At 35.5% G+C, this 9,985-nt stretch overlaps 1 protein-coding gene across 4 annotated transcripts in view; it reads right to left on the bottom strand.

Annotated features, from left to right (window-relative positions):
• Nucleotides 1–2,897: 2,897 nt before the first annotated feature.
• LOC111243097 (motile sperm domain-containing protein 2-like) overlaps nucleotides 2,898–9,985 on the bottom strand; it is a 16,226-nt gene continuing 9,138 nt past the window's right edge. Inside the window, exons 4-7 of one of the 4 annotated variants that reach the window (XM_022788175.2) lie at nucleotides 5,518–5,675; nucleotides 5,040–5,139; nucleotides 4,557–4,681; nucleotides 2,898–3,051 (exon numbers count right to left, since the gene is read on the bottom strand). In XM_022788175.2, the coding sequence (XP_022643910.1) occupies nucleotides 2,983–3,051; nucleotides 4,557–4,681; nucleotides 5,040–5,139; nucleotides 5,518–5,675 (452 nt within the window). In that variant the 3' untranslated portion in view covers nucleotides 2,898–2,982. Of the gene's footprint in view, nucleotides 3,052–4,556; nucleotides 4,682–5,039; nucleotides 5,164–5,517; nucleotides 5,676–9,985 lie in introns of all 4 variants that reach the window. The other 3 variants (XM_022788174.2, XM_022788178.2, XM_022788177.2) reach the window with 3 other exon arrangements.

A 9,985-nucleotide genomic window follows, 5' to 3' on the forward strand; every position in this document is an offset into this window, starting at 1 on the left:
TCTTACATCTATTGGATTTATAAGCGTGTTCCCTCGAAATCTATGAAAATCTACTCCAAGTAAGTGATCGCTACTTTTAGCTTGAGCTCATGTGATTGGTGCGTGCAGATTCCACTACAATTAAAAGTAGCATGTGGCCCTGACGTCGAAATTTCCCCTAGTAGATATTGTTTCCTACAGCCATAATGTATAGGGCATTGAGAAAATTGCGTGTCGCAGACGATCAAGCATTTAGAAAATAACCTAAAGGTTTAGTATAAAAGCAAAAGTCGTTATTCTACCCAACTTGTCAAGTGGAGTCGCAACACTGCCATGAAAGCCCCATCAAGCTAGACCGCTGTATTTCAAACAAGCGACTAATCGAATGCGTAACGGCAATCCTGGACGTAAAACTTGAACACTGAGGACCCAGGCTGGTAGTACCTGGTCTATAGTTCAAATTGTGCTTCATGATATTAGCATCTGTTCACATCAATACAACATGGTCTGAAAAGCGAAACAAAACAGAGTTCGAGAAATGGTTAAATAGCTTTCAGTCTCCATTTAAATCTACTACAATTGAAAAATCTAAAGTGAGGGGGCCATCGGTCTGTACAGTGGTGCAATGTAACAGAGCTACTGGGGTGGAAAAAGGATGATATCGGTCCGGAACATCGGTCCATCCGCATCGAAAGCATATTCACTATTTTAATGCCATGAATGGCTAAAAGCTGAAAAAGAATTATCTCGATTTACTCTTCAAGTATTGCTCAGAGCTATTCTGTGGAACGTTTGCGTACCATCAGCAGACAGTTGCATACAGCAAACCTAATGGAGATTTTAGTGCCAGGTTTCTTTCAGTAACTGTACCGGCATTTTGAGATCTGCTGAGCCCAGCTGCTCCGCACATTTACAGGTAGGCGTACGAGCGTCCACGATGAAAGTAAAAAACAACAATTTGCTTCTATTTTCTAAAAAGCATCATCGGCAGCCCGAGCGAGATGTGGCGGTACAAACTATATGAATTCCATGCAATAAATTGTATCTTCGTTTTTATATGTTGCTTGCCAAATACTATACTGTGCGATTAGCCATGTTTGGTCGACCAATTGTCTAAAACTTAGTTAGAAAGCCGTATTATGAGTTAAATACCTAAGCTTTAAATAATTTTTATTTAAATAATCATACTCCAAGCGGCTTCCTTGAGGAACAGATGCACCAGAAACAATTTAGACGCTATTAGTGTATATTTTAGATCGATAAGTGCCGATCGAATGCTTAAAAAAGCAAAACATGAAATAATCGTAATGATATTAATCCAAACAAATAAATATATTATTTGATATAACTGTGCTTATAACATGCATTTGTTTTTCTAGGAAAAGTATTTTGATAGTGGCCTGTGGGGAATTTTAGACAGTTTATTTTGCAAGCTACTTTTCAAGAACTGCTACCCACAATATTTAGAAGGCGACGCCTGAACAACAGCATGAACTTCTATGACAGATCACTACCTTCAGGTGCACACTATTTTTCCAAGATTCTCTGTCTACCCTTAGCAGGTATCGACGAAACCTTCTATGCAGTTTTTAGTCATTTCGTTGCGCATGACAGCGAAAAAATTATCTTCAGATTCCTTACATTATTTGCATTGTAGGAACACAGGTATAACGCTCTAAGCCATATTATATATAATAGTAATCCTCACATGTTTCATGTGAGGATTCTTACCAACCATATATCTATTAAATTAGTTTTGTTAATTACATATATACTTTTTTTGTTGGTTACGATATTGATTGATAGTCGCGATTGTTCTTCCTGTGTAAACATTTTTCGTTCTCACCTCTGGGGGAATCTTTTTTCTTAGAGTCTTAGAATCTTCTTAGAAATTTAATATATTTCATTGTTAAAATGAGTCAGTTTCCTGCTCCTTTTACTACTTTTCTCATTTAGTCCTGTAGAATGTGAAGCTAATTTTAATTAGTTTTCTATATAGGAAACTTTTTAACCACCTATGCCAGAGCCCGATAGATTTTAGTTCTTATGCCTATCTTAGTCTATGTGCTGTCAGTTTTCCAATGTGTCTCTCTCTCACTTTGAACTGGCCCAAACACGTGCGTACTGCCCATCACATTGAGTTTACTTAAAAATATACGCCAAAAGAACCAAGTAGCGATTAACGATGACATTTTTCAAAGTAAAACTCGTTAACTAACCGATCGGATTAACGCAGGGAAACAATCTTAGCAAACTACCCCTTTCAGCGGCAACCACCGACCCGGCAGAAGTGACTGCAATTTGATATACACAAGCTGGGCATTGCCTAGTATAGTTTAGTAGGATTAATTTCTTTTTTGTCGAATCCTAGCCATACTGAACGCTGCATGAAAAAAGAAAGCAATAACATTTTATTGAGGGGAGGTTCTTTGCCTAGACCATGTTAAGTGAAGTTCTACTAAATACATTCTGGGATCGCATATCAGCGTGCCTCGTCTTTTGATTTGCTCGATAAAAGGGCTCAAATGGGCCGAATGCTCACATTGTGTTGTTAGGATCAGTTAAAAAAATGTGGTTTTTCGCATGAAAATAGTGCAGATTTGGCGCTGCAAGAGAATACAAATCCCAGCACAGGCTACCATGCAAGTCGCTGATCTCCCGTTTTTCCAAATGCCGTTGCATGCCTGTAGTAGATATGAAAACTACCCACTCCATATTTAACCAAACTTTAAAGGTATATGCACTTACATATTTTGTACTTACGTTTCGATAAATATCTAAATCCGTAACATAAACGTACAAATAAGCACTATAATTTCTTGCCACTGTTACGGTAGCTGAAGAATAGCTGACGGAGTCTTTTTCTCAGTTAAACGTTAGGAAGCTCAGTTGTAACAAAATAAAAACAATGTTGGCGGTTATAATGATATCCACAAAGCCTTTAGTTTTGAATTTGTCTATATAAAGTTTCACTAAGAATATTCGACTTAAACCGTAGAACGCTTAGTGAAGAGTCTTCAGCCATCCAGGCAGCGCGGATGAGTTTTTGTCATGTTGGTAGACATAGTCGCTCTGGGAAATCAAAACAAAAACGAAATAGAACACGTTATCATGTTTCAGTTACTGTGTGTAAAATATTAAGGTTTTTCGTTTTTTCCTTCTATTCCCTATCTAGCAACACTATTTTGAATTTTTAATCGAACAATAGGAGGGCCTCATCGCATTTCCTGAAGTATGATTTAAGCTTTTTTTGCCATTATTGCCTTAGAAGTATTGAAAATATTTTTTTTATTTTATTTTTTTTCATTTCGTGTGATTGGAACTTTATTTTCGAGGCAAGTGAGAGCTATATAGAAAGTTCAATTGGTGATTAATCATACAATAATAGAGTAGTCCAGGGTGCGCGGTCCTAAAGAAAGTTTATTTAAGAGGATGAACAAGAAATTGATGATAAAGGGAGTCGATAAATAGGGGTGAATTATTAGAAGCAGATCGTGTTGGCGTAATCTTTATATATATATATATAAACGAAACGATATAGAAACGATAGGTAAATATTTTGCTGAACGAAACACGATAGACTTTAAAAAAATGACTCTAATTTAGAAGCGCTTTTTTTAAAGACATTTATGCGCGTTTCTGGATCAGAATTAAAGCCATTTTCGAAGTGCGCAGTTGAAACGGGCCGTCAGGAACGCTTTTATACAAAAAGTTCAGCAAATTTATATTTGTAACTTTTCGATATCAATGAAAGCTGTCGTCATGTATTTCAGATTTGGCTAGCAAGCTCTGTGCACAAGATGTGGAAGTAAACCCAAAAACATTTACTTAATTAAATTCAAAACATCAAAGCCTTTCAACTAAAAGGGAAAAAGATTTTAATCTATACTGTACATTTAGAACAAATAGGAATGCTCCCCTTTTTCTTAAGGCAAACGAAATGCAATAAATATATTGTAGGCCTTTCTATGCATTTACACTTCACTTTTTTGGACACTCAATAAAGCGAATTCCTATAAATAGGTTTTGTGACAGTGCTTAGCGCACAATGTTAACTTCTATTCGGACGGGCACCATGAAGTCTCAAAAAATAATTTGTGAGAAATGTTGCGACTTGCATCTTGCAAGCCGTGGTTTTGAAGAACTATCTTATGTCTATTTCATAATCATTCAAAAGAGTCATTGCGTAGCTCGTGAGACATATTTGCTTACTGATGGACCTGCACTACCCGTGTAATATATTTAAACCCGTGTAATACATTAAATAAACTTAAATAGAAAAGACTGAATAAGTTCGCATAATTTTAACTGAAAAAAGTGCGTTTCTTTAATATTTTGGTTTATGTACGTGGGGCTTGCTTGCAGCTAGTGTTTCTACTGGAACGAACGAATGTATTCGGTATTTAAAAGAGTCAAACAGACGAGACTTTTGTTTCTGCAAGTGCCCACTCTGATAGCATAGCAGATTTGCCTCAATGCCACGCAAAGAGCAACGTATATGGAAACAGCTTCAAGAGATAAAATGCCAGACATACGAAAGACAAACGTCACCCAAGGACGAAACTGTTACTACGTACTTGTCCTCCCATTGAACGTGGTAAGTTGTTTTCGTCAATGTATTTCCTAAGCGACTTTTTGTCGACAAACTTGATTCGATCAATGCCGTTTGCTGGTACCAGACGGCTGACAATTTTCCAGCACGCTGTTTAGAGAAAGAGATAGAAAACTTTTTTTAATTACATACCTATTCTTACTTTGTGTTTTGCTACAACCTATAGATAAGATACCAGTATTTTTTACGAGCATTTTTGTATGTTGGTTTTATTCCTTGTCCCTGGGATCTTCGATTCTCATTATACTTATATATGCAAGAATCATAATAATAGCTTCCGGTTCAATTGTGTTGAGATTAAAGATGTCGAGCATTGCTTCGAACCGCTAACTCGTTACACAAAACGAAATGCGCCTATAAGCATCCCTCAAACCAGACAAACTTCAACTCAGCCTATGAAATCATACGAAGTAATGTTCATACAAGTATAATCAGCTAACTAACATACCATGTAATATAACTGGTAACTCATAGATGAGGACAAAGTCCAGACAATCAGGATAGTAGCTTTTGAAAAGCTTTATCAGGAACTTTACGTAGCCCATATGCTGGTTGATCGTAGAATGCAAAGACTGAAGTTAGGATTTGACGTTTACAACAAATAATTAGAAAATTTTAACCATTTATATAAAATCTTTCAATCTATGACAAAAACGAGCTATTCGGAAACTGAATTTATCGAGTTGCAACGAATTATACATAGAAGAAAACTCCTTCTCCCTGTGTCTAGTTCGTACCCATATAATATTGCATTGTTTGCCTAATAAAACTGGTATGGATAATACAAGGATATCGTAAGCGATGCTACTCGAAAACAACATATTAGGATAACAGTTTTGCTTACAAAAAGCTTAAAAAAACTTATCCTTTATACAACATAATTAATTCATCCGATGTTATTTTATCCTTACTGTTTACTCAATTACCAGATTCTCTTTCCTGGCCTTTGTGCAATCAAAGAGCAGTGTAACATTGCCCTTACGTCTTATAACTGCTTCTTCCAAAAACATCACTAGATATCGATGACACAGAGTCTCCTCTTGACTATCGAACGGTTCAAGAATGAGGTCCGCTCGGAAGATAACTGCAATAGACAAGAAGTTTAAATATATCATGATAGGTTGTACAAAAAGTATTGACCGTTTTTGGATCTAAATATTTTATGTTTAATTTTGAGATAATATAACGAAACTAAGTATGCGCGGTTTTGATCGATATGCCATGCTCTCTGGCAACTGGAGCTTCAGTGATTTCCGAACAAAAAACAAGTCATTTCTCTATTGAAATTAAATTACGTTTACTAAAGAAGTTCTACAGAGACCAAAATTAATGAGAGTTTAACGGTGCAGAGCCCTGGCTCTACGGTTTATATAAGAAAGTTTCCTATCCAAGTTCTCTCGATTCTTGCAAGTAGCTAAAAATATATGTAATATGGCATCGTCATGGTGGAAAATGACACCTTTTCTGGTTACCAATTCCAATCCACATTTTTCAATCGTTTTTAGAGATTAAAAAAGAGATTTTTAGAGATCAATCGATTTACCAACTCATAATGCATTACTCCTTTCAAATCCCATGAAACATCACCTTCTTTAACGTTAATGGGTTTCCCACAGGTTGTAGAACCTATTTTTTTCCCTTCACAGATTATTGTCGTATATGATTAATTTTTCATTATCCGTGATCAATGGTTATAGAAATAACTTGATTTCGCTGCGGTTCAGTAGAACATCGCGAATGAAAATACGATAATTTTTCGTGATAATTCGTGTAACACTCAACCATCGAGCTTTCTTTTGCGGTCAGCCTTCTTCAGATTTTAAAATTTCTGGAACGAAAGCTACAGAACCGTCTTTGAGCCGTTCTATCTAATAATGCGCCTTGACTATAAGTAGCATAAAATGTATATACATTTTTTGCGAGCTTGGGCAGCATTTGTGCCCTTATCGCAATAGGACTGCAAAATATAGCATCTTTTTGCAGAAATTTTGCTCCTATTTAAGCCGCTTTAGAATTAAAACATTTCAACAAATTTAACGCATCTACTAATGCCAAATCTCTAGCACAAATGACTTATTTACCTGAGATATATAGGAAAATGTTTTCAACAATCCAGTATAATTTTATAAGATGGTCAGGGAGTTGGACGGATATGATTGTCTAGCAAAGTATTATTATATTCAAGTCTGCAGCCAAATTAATTACGGTACTTGATAAAAAAAAAGTTGGAAACGAGTTTAAAAAGTGAAATAAACTTTGATAGGAATGGTATGTTTCTGCTAAGAGTAACCAAAAACGCGCAAATCTGTTGTCCAATATTATTTCTTTTGTGCTCGTGACCAACCTTTAATTGTCGGTAAGAAGGAGATTTTGTCTCACATCGGCAAACTTATATAAACTTGATTTTTAGGAAATGAGGCTTGACCCTAGTTACGAAATGGTGGGCTTGATTTTAACCGGAAAAGAAGAATGCCTGCCTTGACTTTATGCTAATTTTCCTCACCCCTATAGAAAGTTACTCTAATATCGCTCAAGATACGATTTGTATTTTAATTTTTTTTTTTTACATTTAAATTTGAACATTAATTAGCTTGTTCGCAGTAGACCGAATAGAGCAGATGGAAATTTCCAAATCATACGTGTCTCATTTTAGCAGGGCAGTTTTAGACAGGCGAGAGACAGTACGCAGAAAGAATGTTGGCGTTTCAAAGAAAACAAATGCATATCTAATAGTGTTCATGTGGGGAACTTTTATTTATACAAAAACTATATGTTGTGAGATAAAAAAAAGGTTAAAATGATTTGACCGATCGATAATGTTTTCTTCCTATAAATCTTCACAGTGTAAAGCAGATGCGTAACTGCTTCCGTTATATCCCAAGTTAGCTGTGACCTAAGAAGATTAAGAAATCACTTAAACATAGCAAAGAAATACCTATGCTATCGACATCCTACGTTTAGGTTCTGCTTGACATAACCATATCTTATTAACATCACATCCATGTTATATTACTATTATAGACTATTAAATTGTTCCCCATGTACATAATTCATACATACCCCTGCTTCTGCCACTTTGTTCCGTCCACCGCCTAGCATTGCTTCTACACAACTCAGATTCACCTTCTAAAATTTAAATATTTTTTTTCTTCTATTTCCATTCCGTATTCGTCAGAAAAGACTTAAATGTAACACATATATTTGAAATAGTCTATGTACATCTTATATTAAATATATAAATAAATAAATAAATTCTATTAAATATTTTAATGGTAATGCTATTATACAGATCTGGGTTAAGAGTTTAACTAATTTAAAAAGAGGAACAGTTGTATTATATTAAGGTGCTCAAAAAATGCCGATGTAAAAACAAACGGAAACTGTAACTATAAACTCAGCCAGTCCGACCATTTCGCAGCACCGATTATTAATAACGGCTTAAATATTTAGCATCCTCATACATACATTGTATTTTTTAGAGGATGTCAGACTTCGGCGCGCAGCTATAGCATTTCATAACGAGCCATTTTCGCCAGACTTCATGCTTCGAACAAACTGAACAGTCATAGTTATTTAGGCAAATTCGCATACTTCGTGTGCCGTTGAAGTCCTAAGGCCACTTTTGCATTGACGTCTTGGTCGAAACACTTCAGTGAAACAGTGGCTGTCAGGCAGATTACCTTCAAACAGTGTTAGAATGATGACCGATTATGCACCGCCCCGTGTCAAGCGAAGACCTCACTTTAGGTGAAGGACAGATATTTTTTAATAAATATCTACAACCTATACCAGCTAGCTACAAAACGCAACGAGCAATTCAAGAGAACAAATCTAAAAAGCAATGCGATTTTTGAAATGAGTGTTCATATCGCATGTACGAAAAATTGAAAAAAAAACTCTACAGTGACTATTGTCAATAAATAAGTTGATATTGCTAATATACACTTGTTGAGAATTATCGGAATGAGTCGTAGTGGATAAGTAAGCTAAAACAGCAGAATATGGAGGCACAGTTTGACAACAGCGCTTAAAGAGAGAGGGAAAAATGGCCAGGCATTCCGCTGGGTAAGAGATTGACGCGGGCTGGAGACGCATAATGAGCTACGGTGGGTCAATTCAACGACAAGTCTCTAAGGATACCGATGGATGTTAGAGAGCGGAACATTGATGTTTTCTGTTTCTGTAAGCACAATTGGTGATTTGGATAAATGATTAAAATGAGCTCGGCATAATCCTAAAGATCGCTCTGTTGTCTAGCCAAAGTTCATTATGTATTAAAGTGTATATTTGAGACAATGAAATTAAATTTTGGCTGTACTAGTTATAGAAGTTTCTTCTTCTGATTTTAACTGACATATAATGGGTTATGTATGATACATAATAGAACCGCTTTGTACATATACCTTCGACTTTAGGAAACTAGAAACATGTCACCTATTGCGGCTACTGAAGTCAACTCGCTGTGTCTTTCTTTGTTTCTCTCTGAGTTTATCATCATCTACGAAGAGCTCCTAGACCTCATTGTGATACTGCTAGCCGTCAGTCTGCTTTTAAAATGCGGATCGTGAAGACAATTATGCTTATGTAGAAAATTACTTTTCACTTTAGTAGATATTACTAATGCCAAACGTAAACTACTTTAGACAAGCGTTGCAGGTTACAGATTCATATGAGACACATAGAGTGAGGTAATTTTACGCACAGACAATTAGTTGATATATCAAAATTTCTTGCGGTTATAAATCTAAAAAGCCATCAGCTAGATACACAGTTTCGTCGTAATACGCGACGATACATGACTTAAACAATTTACCTCGTCTGCCTGTCGCCGTCTATGCTTACTAGTTGATTCCTCTATTTATTAAAGGTAAATCTAACCGATCTTCTAACGTGATGACCGTTACAATATAAAATTAGAATTCATTCTTGTAGTCATAGTAAAAATCACTTGGTGACTTCCAAGCGCTTTTCCAGAGTCCTGAATCTGAAGGATAATAACTGCAATATATATTTTTAGCTGCTCTTCACTGAGATTAAGAAGTTATTTAATTGAACTACAGAAAAAAACACATAATAATTTTGTTACGATGTGAGGCGTTGTCTCACAACCTCTCATCAATTAGATTATCTTGCACTAGTAGGACGATTGTAAGCTCTACCTCTCCATATACATCCGCATTAAGAAATTTAACACATTCTAACATGTTTAACGAAAAACATTATTTAAGTCCACCCATATTGTTATTAAATTATACATTAAAAATTATAGGTTTAATATATATTATATATTAAAAACAATAGGGTAGCAAAAATTACTTGCATTCTTCATTAAATGAATAATAATAATGACTTCTTTATGCTTACTTAAAATTGGAAATATTTACACATGACATA

The sequence above is a fragment of the Varroa destructor genome, unplaced genomic scaffold, assembly GCF_002443255.2.
Source record: "Varroa destructor unplaced genomic scaffold, Vdes_3.0 BEIS01000001.1, whole genome shotgun sequence".
Lineage (NCBI taxonomy): Eukaryota > Metazoa > Arthropoda > Arachnida > Mesostigmata > Varroidae > Varroa > Varroa destructor.